This window comes from Anas acuta, chromosome 1 (genome assembly GCF_963932015.1).
Source record: "Anas acuta chromosome 1, bAnaAcu1.1, whole genome shotgun sequence".
NCBI lineage: Eukaryota > Metazoa > Chordata > Aves > Anseriformes > Anatidae > Anas > Anas acuta.
The window spans coordinates 87,317,629-87,338,060 of NC_088979.1; the positions used below are offsets into that span (position 1 = coordinate 87,317,629).

At 38.4% G+C, this 20,432-nt stretch overlaps 1 protein-coding gene across 19 annotated transcripts in view; it reads left to right on the top strand.

Annotated features, from left to right (window-relative positions):
* The window catches only part of DMD (dystrophin), a 1,220,482-nt gene that overhangs the window by 1,169,038 nt on the left and 31,012 nt on the right, over positions 1-20,432 (top strand). For 13 of the 19 annotated variants that reach the window (XM_068686720.1, XM_068686735.1, XM_068686714.1 and 10 more), the window contains 7 exons: positions 2,626-2,792; positions 4,944-5,055; positions 10,020-10,156; positions 10,953-10,991; positions 15,621-15,686; positions 16,726-16,791; positions 19,807-19,965. In XM_068686720.1, the coding sequence (XP_068542821.1) occupies positions 2,626-2,792; positions 4,944-5,055; positions 10,020-10,156; positions 10,953-10,991; positions 15,621-15,686; positions 16,726-16,791; positions 19,807-19,965 (746 nt within the window). The remainder of the gene's footprint in view (positions 1-2,625; positions 2,793-4,943; positions 5,056-10,019; positions 10,157-10,952; positions 10,992-15,620; positions 15,687-16,725; positions 16,792-19,806; positions 19,966-20,432) is intronic. The other 6 variants (XM_068686725.1, XM_068686825.1, XM_068686824.1 and 3 more) reach the window with 3 other exon arrangements.

The following is a 20,432-nucleotide window of genomic DNA, read 5'->3' on the forward strand; positions in this document are numbered from 1 at the left end:
CAATCGCCAGTGACTGCAAAATTAAAATAGATCTTTGAACGTTACAGAAGGGCTTTCATCACTGCAACGTTTTCCCTGCAAATTTAAAGCAACTACAAGTGCAGAGTAGTGCTTTGAGCTGCTCATTTTTATTCCGTCTGCAGCCTGCGCTGCAGCATTTCAGTACACTTCGTGTTTTTCTATTAGAAATGGAATATTAAAGAGATACTCCTAAAATATTCGAGGCTTAGAGGACCTTAGAGTGGTCTACAAGGCAGAGGAGTGGTTTGCCAGCGTAGTTCCTGGCAGATGCTGGCTCACTGAGTGATCCACAGAAAATTGCTCCCCAGCCCCTTGCTGCCATAGCTGCCAGCTGGAAAAGAGGCACATAAATGATTGCATTTCATAAATGCTCCTTTCTCTTAAGAGACTTCTAGAATTAATTTTTTTTTCTTGAATTCATTGATATCCTGCAGTGGAAAGCAGTAAAGCAGTGTCCACTGCTCTGAACAAACTCAGTTGCCAGTGTTGCCTGGATGTTTCTTTACTTTTTCAGTTTTCTCTCTGTTTTGGTGCTGAGGTTGTTTTGAGGGAGGGGCAGGCACTGAGGGGACTTCATCTGAAGGACTGTAGATATGTTTGTGGCTTGATGGGTTTACCCCAGAAGAAAATCCTGACCAAAAACATTTTAAGTCCGTTTTAATGAAATGTATTATTCAAGAGATGTGTGTGGTTTTCTTTTCTTTGTCTTTTTGTTTTTAATTTCCTTATTTTGGTCAGGAGTTCAGTCTAGGAGACTTCGCATTTTTCTCAGTCTGCAAGTATTGATCAGTTAATTTGTTTGTCAAGATTATAAACAGTGTTAGCTTAAAAAAATGATAATATTGGTTTTCCCTCTAGCTCTTTCTGCCTTTATGTCTGTTGTGAAATAAAAATCCCCAGATTTGTTGCTAGCATTGTATTTTAGTTGAATGAAACTAAAGGTTTTAGCTAGGTCATACTAAATTCAAATGTAATGAGAAATTGGGAAAGTAATTGGGAAAGACCAAGCATTAAGAAAAAACACTCAATCCACTATTTGTTGTGGTCCATATACATGATACATTAATGCTTATTATGTGTTTAAGTGCTTCTAATAGGTTTGGAACCACAAATTAAGTCTTTGCCTTGTGAAACTTCAAATACAAAAGATTGCCTTGCAGAGGACTGTATTTGAATGGTTAGAGAAAAAAAAAAAAAGAAAAAAAAAAGAAGGGCAGGGGATTTAAATATAATTGGTTCATAACCATGTTGTTCATGCTGGGTGGGGTGGGATTGAAATGTGTCAATGAATTTAAGATAACACATAGCAGTGGTTTACAGAGTGGGACAGTGTCCTGCTCCATCACTACTTCTGCTCTCCATGTGGGCTCCTCTTCTTCCTCCTCCTCCTCCTGCTCCCTCCTGCCTTCCCAGTGGGAACCCTTCATTATCTCCACCTTATCCATCGTCTCTTCAGGGCTGAAACCAGGCTCCAGACACCCAGTTCAGTGCTTGCTCGGTGCTAACCTTCAACGCTAGAGAGGAGTTCCCATACAAACATTCACACAGTCATTCCTTAAGATCCCTTTTGAAGCTGTTTGTCCGTATCCCACAGTGTTCTTTGCAGTGGCTGGTCTGACAGTGCAGTGTGACCTCTGCCTGTGCTGATTGTTGCTGTCCCGTGGCTTCTCATCTCTTTACTGTTTCTTGTTTCCTGTAATGCTGAGAGGTAGGGACTAGACATGACTTTAGGTGTTTGCACAGTGCAATGGGAATCTGGTTCATTATGGACGTTCCTCAAAGGTACTGTAAAACAGGTGCATGAAGTTTAGTTTTGTTCAGGATGTGATGGGAAGGAAGCAGAGGAAAGACTGCCAGGAAGTTTTAATGGGCTTTTTGGCCCTTGGTAAAGAGGAGAAAGTTATGGAATATGAGGTTATGGAGTACGAGGCTAAATGCATCGTATTCTGTGGGACAAAACTGCGTTGTGTTCCCAGGCAATGACAAGGAATTTAACGATGGTATGGTGGGAAGAGGGATTTTGAGGCATTTAAGGAGGCAGAGAGTTTACATGTTCAGCAGTGGGCTTGAGAAAGAATTTGAATTATTTCCTTATACGTGCATTTTGAAGAAAGGTCAGGGTGGCAGTGGAGGATGTTAAAGAGAAAGGAATTTTGATAAAAAGACATGCAATTTTTAGGGGTTGGAAAACATAAACAGTATTTCTTAAAATAAGAAGTGAGAAACATTGCTATGCAACTACAGATAAGAGATATAGGAAACACAGGATTATCTTTGCTGCCAGATGCTTCAAGTGGATGATTTTCGTTTTAAAAGAGTACATGGTAGTGCTGTCTGTTGTAACAGAGACTAGGAGAAAGAGAGACTTGAAATGTTAATAGTGTTCGGTTCTTGTTTTGAAGGCTGTATCCTGGAGATTTTTATTTATTTATTTATTTATTTTGGATGGGTGGATTGGATGAAAAGCTGGATGGTATTCAGGGAAAAGATGTGGAGCAGGTAGGAGACCAGTGACTTGAACTGTTGATTACCTGGTACTTAATTACCTGGTACTACACAAATCCCTTCTGCTGAGCCTTTGTCTTTCTTCCCCCTCTGCTCCAGGCCAATAACAAGCCTGAGATCGAAGCAGCCCTGTTCCTGGACTGGATGAGGCTGGAACCACAGTCCATGGTGTGGCTGCCTGTGTTGCACAGGGTGGCTGCTGCTGAAACTGCCAAACACCAGGCGAAGTGTAACATCTGCAAGGAGTGCCCAATTATTGGATTCAGGTACAAACTAACTCCCCTTCTGCCTTGTATTACACTGCTTGGTGGATCAGCATCTCTGTTTCCAGGCAAATCATGTTCTTGATTTTATGCATGTTCAGGATAAGAAGAATTGTGATGGGATACAAGGGAGGGTGACACTTAGACTGGGTACAGTGATGAAAAAGTTGAAGAGAACAAAAAATGGCTTATCAGTTAAGATGCTGCCATTCCTCTAGGTCCTGCTCTCCATTCCAGTCCTTCTGTGCCTCATCCAAAGTATTGACAAATTGCACAACTAACAGGGTTTGCTTTATATTCAGTCTGCCTTAGACATGCAGCTTCATTTTCTGAATTGGATCCTAATGAACTGCTTTCTATCATGTCATAAAACAAGGAAGTGACTTGAAAATTTACAGACATGTAAAGATGCTGTGCGTTTTTCAGAGGAATGTGGTTGGTGGAATATTAACCTAGTGTGCTGGAAATGTTGCTGATCTGTTTGAACATCTGGATCAACACCATGGTTACTATAGCAATGAATAAGTCGATGGGTGGTAAAATGGCTGTGTGCTGGTATGCCTGTTGAGAATCCACTTAACGGCTAAGTAAATACTCACTTTCAATTATGCCTAGACTTGTTTTATCACTTTGCTTCCTAATAGCTGCTTTGTATGGTTTCTGTCCTTTCTGTTCATGGTCCTCTTTCACTGCTGGCATTTTTCCTTCCATCGTATCGTGTTGTTTACAAAGACCTTTTTGTAATTTTATTTCTAAAATGCATATCAACAACAGCAAGCAGTACCACATAGAAAAGCCATCATTTTGCTCTAACATAGGGGAGTATGAATGTTGCTTTTATATGTATAGTAGGGCAGTCCTTTCTCCTGTGCAATTGTACAGACAGTGAGAAAGAGGAAATAATGAAGGTACTGCTTTGTTTTGAGTCTGACTTTTTTCTTCAGTCAGGCTGTTATTTAATCATCTAAACTCGTGTCCTTCTGCTTTTATTCCCTTTGCATATTGCAACTGGGATAATAGTAAGCATTACTGAAGAAGAGCAATGGATGGGATGTGACAAGTTCAACACATCCACCAAGTAAAAGTTTCCTGTTGCAGATACAGTTTGTGAAACTACTGAATTACTCACACAGTTTGTATAAACAGCCAATGACAAGTGGATGGAATTGGAAAAATGCAGCACTTGGAAAATCAAAGGACGCTGAGTGAATGGATAGTCTGTAGTTAGCATCAGAAACATGGAAAGTGGACACTGGAGCTCTGTGTTTGTGTCTACTTTTACTTGTCTGATCTCATCTCTCTCTTAACTTCATGTAACAATTCTATTATGGTAGTCAATTTTGTTGCAGAATTTTTTTTATGCCTTTGCAAGTCACTGAGACCTTGTTTATCCACTCGACAAAAAGACACTGTATTGGACGGCTTTTAGAAAGCTAATACTGTGAGCCTCAGTACATGTAAAACAATGCTCTTTTGAGGTTATTGTGACCGAGCTGCTTAGCGTATTTGGAACAAGACAACCCTTATGCCTCTGGGTCTTTCAAGCACTTCAGCATAGCATACACAACAGTTAGCTGTCTCATAGAACTGATGAGCTTAAATAATGGCCTGAAAGTGCATTCAGACTCTTGCAGAGATGGCATTCTGTAAATGAAAATTATTTTGATGAAGATGAAGGAAACTACATGAATAAATTCCTACCTTGTATGCAGCACGCAACAGCTTGCTGGTGGTACTTGTTGAGGAGGGCATTATTTATCTGAATTTTATTTGCTCAAGAAGTTCTGTGGTAGGAGTCATGAAGGAAACCAGAAACTGAAATTAGTGTTGTAGAAACAAAACGCTTTGTGCTGTCTTTTGTGTCTTTTGCTTATTATGAGAGAGGGGGATTCTGTAGATAGAACTCTTCACTGTTGCCCTCTGTTAGAAATTTTGTGATATAGAGTGATTCATTTTGAAGATTCAAATCTTTGTTAAGCATCTGTGCTTTGTTGCTCTGAGGCAGCAATCCTGTCCCTCAAATGGGCATTGTCGTGTATTGTGCGCTGTGTGACATCTCAGGGAAGAGCACTTAATAGCACAGAAAGCTTCACAGGCTGACATAAGTATTCACGTTCTGAGCTCTGAAGCCATGTTTTTTTCCTCCTCTTTTAGGTACAGAAGCTTAAAGCACTTTAACTATGACATCTGCCAAAGTTGCTTCTTCTCTGGCCGTGTTGCAAAAGGTCATAAAATGCACTATCCCATGGTGGAGTACTGCACACCAGTAAGTAGCTGTTTTACTGACCCTTACTGCCCGTTGTTAAGTAGAAAGGAAAAACTTCATTTGCTGTGTGCAAGGTAATAGAGCATTTGAGTGGCTTTTTTCCCCCCTGTAAAGAAATTGCCTTTTATAAATTGTACATTTCAGGAATTTCTAATGTGTAGTAAAAAGACACTCTGATAGTTGGAAGTAAATTGGAGTTTCATTGTTTGTGTAATGCTGTGTCATAATATGTTACTGCATGCTAATGAACTGCTCCATGTTCAGTGCCGTACGGTTCACTTCATTTATCCTTAAAGAAGCCTGTGGTTTGTGCAAATCTATCTTAGATCACAATGTTTTCTCTGTATCAATGTGAGATTTTTCTTCCTTTCCCCAGCAAGTTTGTTGCTTCACTTCTTTTGCTTGCTGCACTACAATTGCGTTTTCAAGGTCTTTACTATTTGATCGTATCTTTTTATTGTATGATGACTAGACAGTATAAAATACCAGGGAAATTCTTGGGAGTAGCAAGTTAGATTTCATTTCTGAAGACCAGAATTCACTCTGTTGAGTGCAACACATTCACTCTGTGCTGCATGGATGGTGTCATGAGGGTCTTCGCCCTTGTTATACAGTTCTCAAAAGGATCACTTTTGTGTAAATGCTTCTTCTGTACCAAGCGTCTGGCAAAGAAATATTTCTATTATTCTCTCGGTGTGTCGTCCTGCTTTCATTTTGGCCTCTTGTGACCACGGCAGAGGGGCATAAATCTGAGGAACTCTCAAGTGGCCCTTCCACAATGCAGCATGTCTGAGCTTTCAGCTGTCTTTGCTATTGTGTGTGGTGGTCTTGAAGCATTATTGCACACACTGGTTTCATTTCCTAATCCGATAATGTGGTCATTAGTCTTGTTCTTTTGTCTGCTGGTCAAATGTAAATGGTTAAAACAAAACATCAAAATTATATATAGGCTAGCCTCATAAAATGTCATGAATAGTTTTTGCATCTTCATCCAAACAAAAAGGCATTGCCAAAATGAAGTAAAGACTCACAGTTTTTCTTAGGAAAGTGAGAGAAAAATTTATACCTCTAAAACATAGTAAAGTAAATTCAGTGATTTTTTTTAGTTGTAATTTATGGATACTTATTTACATTATCAACATTTATTGTAACATCTAAATGGCACTGTTCAATCCAATTCTTTGCTAGGGCAACCTATATACTTTTGCTTACTTTTTGTCACCATTTACTGGCTTCTGCTGTTCAGCGTCTTCCCCCAAGGACTGAGGTTAGTGGGAAGGGTTATTTGCCTGAGCTGCTGTGCAGGTTGGAGAGAAATGTTAGCACTGCTGAGACGAGTCTGAACAGACTTCTCCATCGCAGGCATTCCTGGAGCAAACTGTCATGATCCCAGCCATAGCCCGCCAGGCTGGCCGGCCGTGCTGGAGCAGTCCTTCCAGTTGAGCTGAGTGCATTCTTGCTGAGTCGGCTGCTGGTTTGTTCCGCAGCTCGCTGCTTTTACTCTTGTTCATAGGCGGTGTGGGAGGTTGCAAACGGTGCAGAGAATGCACAGAACAACATCTCGCTGCTGTTTCCTTACCTGTTCCTAAGAAGTGTTTCAAGGAAAGTTCAAAGAAAGCGTGAAAAGTGAGAAATGAAGTAAAGTTGTGAGACACTCCCACAGCCTGAAGCGACTCATTGCAACACGGGCAGAGTCTAGCAGGTTTCTGTTCTTCCTCACAATAGAGGCTGCTAATAGTCTAGCACGATGATGAACAGAAAACTTGCAACAGCATACAGATTGCTGAATCAGAGTAAAGAAGCATTTACAGACTGTAAATTTTGTTGTGAATTCTGAACTCCCACAGCCCATGCTCATGTGCTGTGCCTGGCTGTACCAGCAGTAAACTGAATTAGAGTAGGATTAACTAGGAAAAAAAGGGAATGTGACACACAGCAAGTGCTGATCTTTTTTTGTGTTGCTGCTATTGAAAAACTAAACCTAAGTACTGTGTGACTGAACAAGACATCCACTGAAGCTATCATGTCTAGTATGTAATTGTTTTTGAAATGAATGAAAACAGTTTTGCAGATGGGAAAGCACTTTTTCCTCTTCCTCCAGACAAATCACTCACCTTCGAATGCATTTTAGCAGACAGAAGACATGCAGTGCCTTCTTTGACATATCTTTACAATAGCTAGATGAGCACAATGAAGTCTCTTGGTATATTCCCACTCCCTCTTACTACAAAGAAATTGTGGAGAACTTCAGCCTTTGCTTCTGCTTGAGGGGAATTTGAGAACTCATGCTAAATGTCCAAGGGATGCGATAACTTCTTTCCTGCAAAGGGCTGAGGCAGAATAAGGGCAAGGCAGTTCCCTAGTTTCTATTTAGACAGAAAAAGCGGCAGTGATTGATCAAAGAGAGGTGACTTTTAAAAAGGTTTCAAGTAAAGCACAAAAGAAAGTTCTAGACTGAGGTTTCAATGTAGCGTCGTTTTTCTGTTTGGGTCTAACAAACAGTAACTCACCAGCATAAAAATATGACCTTGTTAGAAGCAAGCATGACAAACTGAGATAAGTTTCTACAGCTACTGTTTACAGTTGAGGCTGAGATCTGGGGTGAGGGTTTGGCAAGGCACTTTACCTGACTTATCACAGTTTGGTTTAATAGTGATAAAGTTCTCCTCATGTCAAGAAGTAGTTTTTGTTTTAGAATAGTTTTGGAATGTGTGAGACCCAGCTGCCTACATATTGCTATTGCTTTCATTTAGGAGAACTAGGATGCTTGAAAACACCACTGTTTCTTCCTCATAAACCCATTCTACTGAGAATTTTGTTTTGTAGAGTTTTAATCTGAAAATCACGTAGAGTAAAACATCTATGAAATAAATCAGGAAGTTACACTGAGAATAGCCTCAGTCTATCAGTATGTCTACAAAATAATCACTTTTTTTTTTCCATTCTTGTGCTCCTCGAACATTTTTGAAATTGAAACTGGATCACATGAGAGGTGCCTGGTGCTTGTCACTAGAAGACATACTTTTTTCTTGGGATTCCTCTGATACCAGTTTTCAAACTAGGTTGAAATGTTTCTATGCGAGCACGCTATTTTAATGTTTGGTTGTCATGCAAGGTTCAGGGGAGCTAACATGTCCCCGGAAAGTTGAAGTGAAGAATGCTTTATTACTCGTTGTGCCTGAAAACACTTACAATCAAATTACAGTCAAATGCAATTACAAGTGTTCACAACGTTTAAAATAGACAAAGTGGGAATAAAAGTTTATGAATTACACCCGTTAGCAACATGAACAGAAAGGTGTGCTTAATCTATCTATACCAACAATAGGTATTGAAAGTTCTTCTCAGTTCCCAGCTGATCTGCTATAGCTAGTCTCGTGATGCTGACCTTCTTAGGGACTCTCAATAGGCAGTGCATATGGCATGCAGGAGAGGGAATTCCCTTCTATTGGAGCCTCTAAGGCCAAATCAGTAAACGCCCTTTCCAGAGTCCTCTAGGTGGTCCAGACCTATTTAATCTTCCCCAAAATGGCTTTACTTCAAATTTATTGAAATATTTTTGAACATTACCTCAGCTTCTTGAAAATACAAATGCTGCTGTACTGACTTGCAGGTTCTGATATACTTCTTCTCTGCCAGTCATTGATCATGCTGAATTTTCATACAAGATTGACTGGAAAGAGAACCAAATTTGCTTTACATGAAGCTTGTAGGTGTCCTTAGTAGAGGAAGACCATTTGTCCTTTCTGCTAATGCATCTCAGTCTTCCTGCAAATTATTTTTCAGGGGATGCTTAATTTTTATACCTGAGCAGTCACTAAAAATATACACATCTGTGTATCAGCAGCTCTGTGAAAGTAGGCTTGACTGATGGATCCCAGCACCTCCTTCCTTTCTGAACAGAAGGCATAGAACTCATTAAAAAATGTCAGAAAGATTAACTTTCCCTCATTTCTTTCCTTCAAATTAGATACAGTGGAGAAGCGATAGTGGTATGTGGGTCAGGATGAACTTAATTTACTGTAGAAAAGCAGTATTTCAGGGTCGAGCTTCTCTGTGAGGTGTAAAGAGTGGAGTACAGCCTGACTAATGTAACTGAAGTCTTCCATTAAAATTCTTCAGAAAATTGTCTGGCTCTTAATCAGGCTTGCAAGAAGTGTTACATCTTCCCAGCAGACATCCTTTGAACTCTTTCTGGCTCATTCTGGTCTTTAGGAAACTAATTGCACTTTGTACTCCTCTGCTGGTCTCTGTAGGGAGAAAGGAGGCTGAGTGCAGGCAACAGAGTAGAAAACTTTGTGTAAATTGTGCTTTCCTTAGGTTATTGATCTTAAATGCCTGCTAGCTTCAGATTAGATATACGCAAGAAAAAAAAATAACTGATTTAAGAGATTTGAGCAGCTCTCGTCTGCTTTTTGTTTTTCTTTGACCAAAATATTAATGGCAGAGGAGGCTGAGAAAGGAAACTGGAAAGAAAATGTACTAGAAGCATTGGCTTGGCTTTCAGGGACTGACAAATCCAGGAGGTGGAAACAAAGAGCATGCAGGAAGGGTCGGGATCCAGCCAGTAAAGCAGCCTGTGGGTCCCTCAGGCTGGCTGAGTGTGCTCTGTTACAGCTGTTTGCTGCACAAGAAAGCAGGCGGAGGGTCCCAGGCAATTTGAGGGAATTCCAGATTCTTGTTTAGTTATTGTTTGTCCTCATCAAATCACTGAGAAGAGGCATGAGCCTGTTACAGGTGTTTGGAACTTCCCCTTTCTCTTCTTCTCCCCACTAGCTGTGCCATTTGGTAGTACATTTTGAGGTGACAGTGATAAATAAATAGAATGTGTGGTTCTGGAGTCCAAGTCGTTGGCAGCTCTGCTTGGCATGGCCACAGCTCCTTCAAATGGCCCATCAAAGGATGAGGCAACTAAAAATAATAACCTCATGAAAGATGATTTCATTATGATTTGTGGCTTTCAGACAACTTCCGGAGAAGACGTCCGTGACTTTGCCAAGGTACTAAAAAACAAATTTCGAACAAAAAGATATTTTGCAAAGCACCCACGAATGGGCTACCTGCCTGTGCAAACTGTCTTGGAGGGAGACAACATGGAAACGTGAGTAGCTCTAAAGTGTCTAAACAGTTCATTTGGTATGCTCTTTGAGCTCCCCAGCTGGTGCCAACTCCCTTCACTTCCTAAATGCATAAAGCCTCTTTCTTTCTTTCTTTCCTTCTTTCATTTTTTTTTTGTTAACCACGGCTGGCAGGAAAACACAAGCTGGGGTTCCAATTGCCATTCCCTTTATCTGTTTTCACCCATCTTCACAGGAACTTCCACTTCAGTCAGTAAAGGAAAAATGCTTACTGGCAGCCTTATAAACTTTTAAGTTTGATACAGCAATTTGGAAACTAATGATCTCTTCATTAAATTTTTATTTTATTCCAAATGGGTATCTTTCTGTGCTTTTATTTTTTAAATTAGGTTACTATGTTTGAGAGCTTCCCAGCTGATTTCATCTTTTCTCACCCTATAAATTTAGTCTTATTGAATTACTGTGAAGTCTGTATGGAAAAAAAACAAACAAACAGCCACAATAATGATACACATGGAAAAATTAATGAGTAGCCCATCTCCCTTTGTTTTTGTTGTTTTGCCTTTTCTTTTTTTACAAGTTTGATCAGTTGTTTAATGGCAATTGCACACAGCTTGTTCTCGCTCTCTTTCTCTTTTTTTTTTTAATTTTAGATACAGTTTTTCTTTTTTTTGGTTGGTTGCTCTTCATGGTCATTCATGTTAGTCTGTTGGATTTCTGTTTTTTAGTTGTTGTGATTTTTTTTTAATCTTTCTGTAATTATTTTGCTGCTGAGTTTCTTCTGCCTCTCTCTTCACCTCCTCATTTTTTGTCTTGCAGTCCTGTTACTCTGATCAACTTCTGGCCAGTAGATTCTGCGTGAGTACTTTTGCTGAAGTGTGCTGCTGCTGCTACTGCTGCTGCGTTCCCTCACTTTTTTGTTTCTTTCTTTGTTTAGTTTTGCATAAGTTCATTTCCTTCTTTCTTTATGATTATTTCCTTTCGTACACTCTCTAAAGGAATGTTTTGATCGCAGATGAACAAAATGGGATAAATCCAGGAATGTCCAGCAATCATGAAATGTGTACTGTATACTCTTTCTGGAGTATGTATTTTCACTGAATTAACAGGGATTTTGGTGCAGTCCTACTATTACTTATACGAGTTTGTCATTTAAAAGCCTGTGTTTCTGAACAAGCGTCGATCCCTCTAAATGTACACTAAATGCTTTTTGAAAGATACAAATTGAATTTTATGGATTTAATTCAATTTCAGGAATGACATTGTTTTGTAGATAAAGCTATAATTTTGTTTTATGTGCAACCGTGCATACTTGCACACTCATGTGCCCCAATTAATTCAAAGCTCACTGGATATTTTATTACAGTTTTTTAGATGCAAAAAGCTCTGTGAGGGCAAGTTGAAATGGGAAAATGTTTACTGTATTATTTTTTTTTCAGAAGTTAAAAGCAGGGTTTTTCAACTGTGGACTGGATTTTCATTCTTGCATCATTCCTGCATATGCATTGTCTTAATGTTGTAGTAACACCCTTAACTTGAACTAAAGATATATAACTTACCATTGTGGCATTTGCTACTACTAGTGTTACATGGATGATTTTAGAATAATGTTAAATAAGGTTTATTTTTAATTCACATATTGATAACTACTGAGAGACTAATAAATAGAATTTTATATATTTCTATATGGTGAAATGTATATGGCTTGCACCTTCATTGAATTTTTGGTAGAATAAACAAGAGTGAAATGTATACATTGGAATACTGATTTATAGTTTTCATTTGGAGCACAGACTACTGGGAAGTCAAATGCAGTGCTCGTCCTCTAGGAAATCTACTTTGAGGAAGCATGAAATGCATATTTCTCCAAACCACATATGGTTGAGGATCCACCCACAAAAACTACCAGAAGGCTGGAGACAGGCTGAAATAGAACGGCTTTGAACTTTAGGGCGCATGTAGTGTTTATAAATGCATCTGGGGCTGATTGCAGCATATTGTACACAAAACTGGGTATCTAGATTTCTTACGCCTTAGAACAGTTGGAAAGTTAAAAGTAACCTTCTAAAGAAAGCTTGGGTAATATGGAATGCCATTGCTAAGTCTGACATAACATGAAATTAAGCTGCCATAACATGCTTATTTGTAAGGCACTGCCACTAGTTCACTTACAGTAACAACTTCATGGTATGCCTACACTGATAAATTCACACCAAAGGTTTAGTGTTGAATACTTCAGGGAGCTTAATGTGCATGTAATATTTAAGAAAGCGTGAGAAATACTTAGAGGCAGGATTTGGATGGAGGAAGGTAGCACCTTTTATCAGACCAACTCAGGTATCATCCTGAGAACAATCCTTTCATCTGGTCTGACAAGAAAGCAGGAAATTAAAAAAATAATAATAATATTGATTGGAAGGAGTTTCTGTTTGTGGTTTTTGTTTTTGTTTTTTTTTTTTTCTCTACTACCTTTGTTCCTTTCCTTAGTGCTAGACAAGGGTAACAACACAAGTTACTGAGCAAGCCAGCCTTAAAGCTATTTTTCAGTTATAGGGCTGATTCCACCTTTGGCAGACAAACCTCTTACTGTGGTTATCATTGCCTTTTTTTGGTGCTTTTGCACCAGCTTTCTGTTTGTCTTCAAATTGTTCCAGAAGAGCGTAACCTGATCACATTCGATGGTGCTAGGTACATCCTGACATCAACGTATGTTAAAATATCTGAATTTGTTTGTAAATACATACGTATATATATTTGTTATAAGTTAGTTATTTGGGTCACTTATTATACAGTGTTCTGCACGTATATTCCACTTGCCAGGCATAAAAGGGGCAGCTTACACTTTTTATGAGAATTCATGTCTTTTTATTTGGACTGTGGACTGTCAGTGGCACAAATGCAATTGACGTGATTCTACACTTCAAAGATCCATCTACTGCAATACTGAATAGCACACAAAATGCCTTCCTCCTGTCAGCCAGGTTTCCACTGGTTCAGGGAATTGTTGGACGAGGTGTTTGCCACTCGATTGCCACTTGACATGAATGAAATTCCTCAGGCTATTGCTGCAGACACCAGCGTGAGAAATACAGCTGTGGAGTCCTTGTAAAAGGAATGGCTATCTTGGTTAAATATTGGCTGTGTTTCTCTGCCTCCTCGCTGAGTGTTCAAACTGATTACGTGAGCTGATTACATGTGCTCAGAAAGTGAGGCTAGCGAGCTCTTGCACAGATGGTCATCTAAGACTGTGTCTACGCAACAGCCTGCAGTGCAGCACAGCCATTCTCAAGCTGGCTCAGGTACTGGCAACTGTGTACCTCTGAGCAGCTAAATTCAGTGTGAAAACCGCAGTGCTTCCCAACAGGTTGCTTTAATAAGCAAGCTTTTAAAAAGCTGGGTGGGGTGAATCTCCTTTGCAGTATATTCTGAAGTGGAGACAAACCTGGAAATGTTGACTCATCCCATGTGTACACTTGGCAGAGAGACATAAGAAGCTCCAACAAGTTATACAAACACTGAGCTGTCTTCAAAAAATGCATATTACATAGCTTGTTCACTTCTGAGCATAAAGCTTAGTTTCGAAGCAGCAAGTATACTGTTATGCAGTTGTGCCAATATTTTACCTTGTGCTACTGCCAAAAGGAGCATCACTTCTGTTCCTCAGCTGCCGGTTGATCCCAACCAAGTGCTGCCCTTTCCTTTCTACTGTTACAAATATGTGCAATCACAGGGTGAAATGGACTAGGATGATCCAGTTCAAAAATCAAACTACTTTTAACACACGTTTCCTAATCTGTGGACAGTACTAGCAGTAGCATTTGTGTGTGCATTGAAAACAAAACCTCTTCTTTCATTGATAGTATCGGTTTAGGTTAGCTTAACAGGTACTGCCTGTCAAGCAATTAAAAATGAGGTTAGCATCAAGTTATCAGAAAACAGTTACTATTGTACTTGGAAAGCCATATGATCTGGATAAATTGCATCCTTTTCCCCTCTCTTCCCTTCAGTGCTGACGTTCTTAACACAAAATAGGATACCAGGTTGCAGACAATCAATTGCCTGTCTGCATGAATCTCTGGTGTACTGAGAAAATCTGTACTGAGTATTCATCCACTGGTTTGCTATGGTAGTATTTGAATATGCAATGGGAAAAAGTACAGTTGGAGGCCAAAGCTCATGTAAAACCAAATGGGATTCATGGTACTTTGTCTGTAATATCTTGAAGAGAAAAACTTTCCCATTCTTTGAGAAGAGTCATTGACTGTTTTATATACAGTATATAGTTCTATGAATTCTGAAAGATCCTAATTTTATAAAGCCCTTTGCAAGCTGATTTTTAAACTGGAAAATGACCAATAAAGTATAATGATCTTTTAGGAGATTTACTGCAGGATGATCAAACTGGTAGCACAGGAGCATTAAGCACTGTGAGATTATTAGTTTGGGTTTCTTTATAACCGGTAATACAAAACAGATTTTGTCTGCTCTTGCGATGCAGTGCAGTCCCCATTGGGGAGAACCAGCCCAAACCACACTTTCCAAGAATTTCACTTAGGAGTCCTAAAGTGAATCATAAGAGATGGAGTTGAAATTTAGCTAAAATAGAAGATTACTGTATAATCTGGAAAGTTTTTTTTTTTTTTTTAATTTTGTTTCTGGCACCTCTTGGTATGGGTAGATATGCAAAGTCCCACATGGCAGTAAGGTGCTTCCTGCCAGCCCAGCCGTCTCCAAAATGCAGAGGTGATACTACCCTGATGGTGGTGTTCTCCAGAAATGAGGCTGTTTGAAACAACAATCTAATTTGTGAGAAGAGTCCCACGAATAGCTTTGATCGACAGAAAAAAATCTTATTCATTAGGCAGGGAACCCAATGTAATGGGCAGTGTGTCCTGTATAACATGCTGCTCTATGGTTCAAGTCACAACTGTGGAAAGAAGCAAGATAGAATCATCAGTTTCTTCAGTGTTATTAAAGGCCAATTTTGGCCATTTTATGTTTCTGACTTCTGGTGGACTAGCACTTGCAGGCTCTTTCAGGTGAAACGTGCTGCTGCTGGGCTAGGGACATGTCCTGGGCAGGGGGGAGGCAGAGGAAAGGCTCCCAGGGAGACCTCAAGTCAGGGCCTCCAGAGCAGGCCTGCGACCATGAGCCAGATGCAATTACAAATGGAGGAGGCAAGTGTGAGAGGAAAACAGGGGCAAGATCTCATCTCCAAATCCTCTGGAAAAAGGTTTCTCAGGGTTTTTTGTGAGGAGTCATCGTTGCAACGGACGGATGGATTGCCAGACGGTCAAAGCGCCGTGTTGTACCACAAAACGCTGCGTGACGGCTTGAGGAGGCTCCTGCCTCGCAGATATAATGTGCTGTTTATCAAACACAGCGTAAGCCTAAGGCATAGAGGTGTGAGGACGTAGAAGTAGCTAAGTGTCTTTTTACTTTTAAAAGGGTATTGTTTGTGATTAATCAGTGTTTTCTGCCTTATAGGCCTGCCTCGTCCCCTCAGCTTTCACATGATGATACTCATTCACGCATTGAACATTATGCTAGCAGGTATGAGACCAGCTGGACATTAGGCAGATCTTTCTCTAAACAGTCATATAAAAAAAATCCCAAAGGCTAGGTGCTGCCTGAGCGGGTCTTAAAGAAACGTAGGGTTTGGGGTTTTCTCCTCCAGGCTCTGGGTTGCAGGGTTATTAACCTGTGGTTGCTACTAACCAGCCTGTCCACTAACTTGCATGCCAGAGCGCATGTGTGTGTGGTTAGAAATGACCTCTAGGTTCCCTGGGGGTCTTCATTAAGCTATGCACTCAGTCTGCACAGGGTTTCATTTTCAATGTAGACCCCATTGTAATCATGCAAATCAGAAGAGCAGAAGTCTCCAAACTCTACATCAATCTCAAATGCTATTTTAATGTTAAGTAATTAACCACGTGGACTACCACAAACAGGACCTCTCCTTGATTTGGTGAATAAAAATCATGGTATATCACTTGTCCACTTTCATACTGCTCTTAAGAATCAAAAAGTGGGTTAATTGCACAGATATGAAAATTAATGTGCTTTTCCACCAAGTAAACAAATTTTCAAGGATTGAGATAATGTTACTACAACCTTCTCTTTCTGTCCCCCCCAAATCACTTGATAAGTAGAGATATTCCTGGAATTATGCAGTATGTTTAGAAGGGGCTAGCTGTTGAAAACTAATGAGAAATGACTAATTATTTCACTTCTGATGATGGCATTGCCAGATACAAAACAATCGGTGTAATCCCCTGGCATTTTAAGGCCTTTCTTTGCTTCTGGAATTAATAAATCATGAGGAATTCAATAAACCCTCAGAGACAGAGTTGAAAATTTAAAGAGCTGAAAAGTGAGTTTAGCCAGGTCATTGTATTGAAAAACACAATTATTCATGATTGCCTATTGCAACGCTTTTTGATAATCAACACAGAATGTAAATTCGTCTGAGTTTCAAATTATCTTAAGTCATCAAAACCATCAAACTCTTTAATTTTTTCAGGAATGTTAGAGCAAACAAAGTTTCTGGAAAATAGAATTTATTTTAATGAGTATGTTTATTTTTCCACAGGCTAGCAGAAATGGAGAACAGCAATGGTTCTTATCTAAATGACAGTATTTCACCTAATGAGAGCATGTAAGTAGGTCACTTTAGTATTTTTGACATGGGTTTTCTTGTGAAGGTTAATAGCTTATCATAAAATTCTGCAGTACTGAATTCACATTGCTGTGTGCTACACCTGATTCAATTTCATGAAGAGGTCATGTTCTTTCAATTTATGTAGTAGTGTCTGAACTTATGGCTTATAGTTTAATAACAAATTTGTGCAACAGATGATTAATGCCTTCAAAATAAAATCACTAATTTCTCAAGAAAATACTGATTTATTCAGGAAATGATTCCCATATTACTTGACATCATCTGGCTCATCATCTGACATTTTTTAAGGACAAATATAAAAAGGTATCCCTTCGTCTGAACTGTAAGCTTAATGATATTAAATTACTGTAAGGTAGAAAATGTGTGGGCAAAATGTCATTCAAAAGAAAAAATCTGATCTACTAATAGAAGAAATATATGGCAAATATAAGCCAGGGGGAGTCATCCTCACCATGATATGTTAGAAGTAGTAAACTTTAAGATGGACATATTGCTGAGAAGCATTCGTTTTCCTGCTTAGAAGTACAAAATCATATATAAAAGTTAAAGGAATGTAGTTGAAATTTTTGAAGAATAGTTCAATCTAATGTCACACTGAGACCTTTTTGTTTTTGTTTTCTGATATGATAATATATTTCTCTTCTTTCCTGGTTTTCTTGATCTTATTTATTCTCTGAATTAAATGGCATAGAACTAGAAAACTAACCGTGAATAGTATGTTTGAAAAGAGGAGAGCAGCACGTAAATTACTGTAGTGCTTGAAAATTTGGTCTTAGTTATTTAACCGTGTAGGAGAAGTCATACCACAGATTCTAAATCCATAAAATGTATTAAATTTTTTTTGTAAGTGATTTTCTACAACAATATCATCCTTATCACATATTGAGGATTTTCTTTGAAAATTCATAGAGTCTTCTTCTTACTAAATTAAATACTAAGTTCCTTTAAATCATAGTACTTCCATCAATTTTCATTCACTTAAATTCAGATTCCAAATCATTTGTAGGGATGTTTGTGCATCTGCAAAATGTTTATGGATAAAAAAGTAGGTTGTTTCTGTGTTTTGAAGTAGTTACTCTTTTGACTTGATAGTATTGTTACCTAACAATTTTGAAAGAAAATCATGTGTATACAACCAAATATTTGTTTTAATATGTTGGTTCAAAGAGGAGAAATTTAAAATGATACGTGAAAACATAAACGATGTTGGGGTAGTTTCACATGGTTAATGAAAACTTCATTTCTAAGTCAAATGTCAGTTTTAGATTGATGTAGTAATGTTGATACATGTGTTTTTTCACTGAAGTATTTCAGTGTCCTTAACCAGAAAATCATGCATAAACCATATTGTTTTTATTACAGCTTGGTCTTCATTCTTTGCTAAATTAAAAGTTGTATTAATGTGATTCAGTTAATAACATAACCACTGATTATCCAGTCAGTTCATTATTCAGTTTGCACTATTAAAATTATAATAAATATTCTGAATTTTGGAAGAAACAAGATCAAGATAAGAATTGCAAAAAAAAAATCAAAGCTCGCCATAAATTTGCAAGTGTGACTGAATTTTGCTTGTCAGGGGCTCCATAAGCATTTTTTTTTGACATTCTCATGAGTTTTGGATTAAAATTACAGTTAGAACACTACGTAGGTGTAGGAAGAGAAATAAAGAGAAAATGTGTATATATGCAGACACAAAACATTAAAATGTGTATTGTCATTGTAATTATATATACAAAATATGTGCAGGCTAAAAATCACACAAAAACACTGTCTTTGAAAATGACATGCTACAATAATTATGTTAATTTTGACTATTAATTCACTTAAGATGCTTATAAATTTAGGAACTGGCAAGCCTTCTAAATTTTGTTTAAAAAGAGGAAATTATTCCTGTTGTGAAAAATTAATATTTCTCATTTATGAACTAATGGTAATGTGCTCTACATTGCTTTAGCACACCTGCAGTCCATAAAATGGCATCATTAACATTTTCAGGAACAAAATGCAACAAGGAATATTTAAGATTTTGAACAATAACAGCTATTCAAAATGTCTGTTAAATTCTGGATTACAAAAGTAACAGAAAAAAAAAGCTAGATTTAATTATTTTGTTGTAAGTATTACCATTAAAATAGAATTCCCAACAACTGTGTCATTTTTGTCTGCCATCGATTAGAGGTGCTGCCATCTTTCATGTGTTTTTTTTTTTTGCAATTACTGCAGGTGTTAGCTGCATAGCTTAGGGCCTGAATGCCTTTCCTTAGCACCTAAAACTTCGATTTAATTCTGTGAGATGGTCAAGATCTTCAGAACTCGATTTGCTTTTTCTTCCAGAGACTTCTCTGCTTCAAATACCTGACAGTTTCAGGGGCAATAAAAATAAAAAGAAACACATCATACCTATTAAATACAATTTATTTATATTTCAACAGTATACATCACTTCTAATATCAAACAGAAAATTAAAAAACTCCTCAATGTTTGCTGTCCACAGCATACTTTTATTACATTTAGTCTTTTATTTCACTCCATTTACAATTTTGTAGAATAAAACAGGTAAGTATAGGATGCCATTTTTGAGTAAGAATCGTTGGTATAAAAATTTATGCCTTGCCTTTGCTTGAATGACCCTTGCTCAACATAGCGGAGGCAGAATAAGATAGCTTTTTTCTCAAGCAAGTTTCAAATTTAAGGTAGGCAAAAGAGGAAAGCTGAGATTGTCAGGTACAGCACAGCTAGGCTTTAAATATGTAAGAAGCAGAGGGGAAGAGACATGAATTCTACAGAAGAGGAAAATTACCATAGACTATATTAAACAGTTCAGTGGATTTTGTTTTAAGGTATATTGCTCTCCTTTTTGTTACAAAAAAAAATCAGTGAATTTCTTTATAAGAAATGAGACACATGGAGTGCATCATTTACTCATACTCGTTGCAGAGCTAAAAAGGAAGAAGGGAACAGCCTGTTTTATTCTCCTGTGTTTTCCAGTGATGATGAACACTTGTTAATCCAGCACTACTGCCAAAGTCTGAACCAGGAATCCCCCCTGAGCCAGCCCCGAAGCCCTGCCCAGATCTTGATTTCTTTGGAGAGTGAAGAAAGAGGTGAACTGGAGAGAATTCTTGCTGATCTGGAGGAAGAAAATCGGTGAGTTATGCTGACAGCTGTGGCAGAGACCAGCTATGCACTGAAGATACAGACAGAAGAGGGGATGCTAAAAAAAAAAAAAGAAAAAAGAAAATAGGATGTCTTTTAAAACAAGTTCATTCTGCTAAGTTTTTCTAAGCCGTTCATAGTTTTCTCTCTATAAGAGAGAGGTGATAAGTCTGAAATCATGTCATTATTAACTCATTCCCATGATCAGTGCAGTGATGAGAAAGCAGTGAACCTTCCAAATGATAAGCTTGCAAACAAGTGTCTGGGTCACCTAATACACTTGCGATAATGGTGCCACATCTAACAAGCTCTTCTAGCTGTGTTTCATAATATTTCCTTTGGTTCCACTGTTTCCTTTATTTCCATGATAGTAACAACCTTCATGCCTTTGTTACCATACTTTGCCATTACATGAGGGAAGGGTATGCAAGTTTCTGCATGCCTGTCTGGAAAAGGCA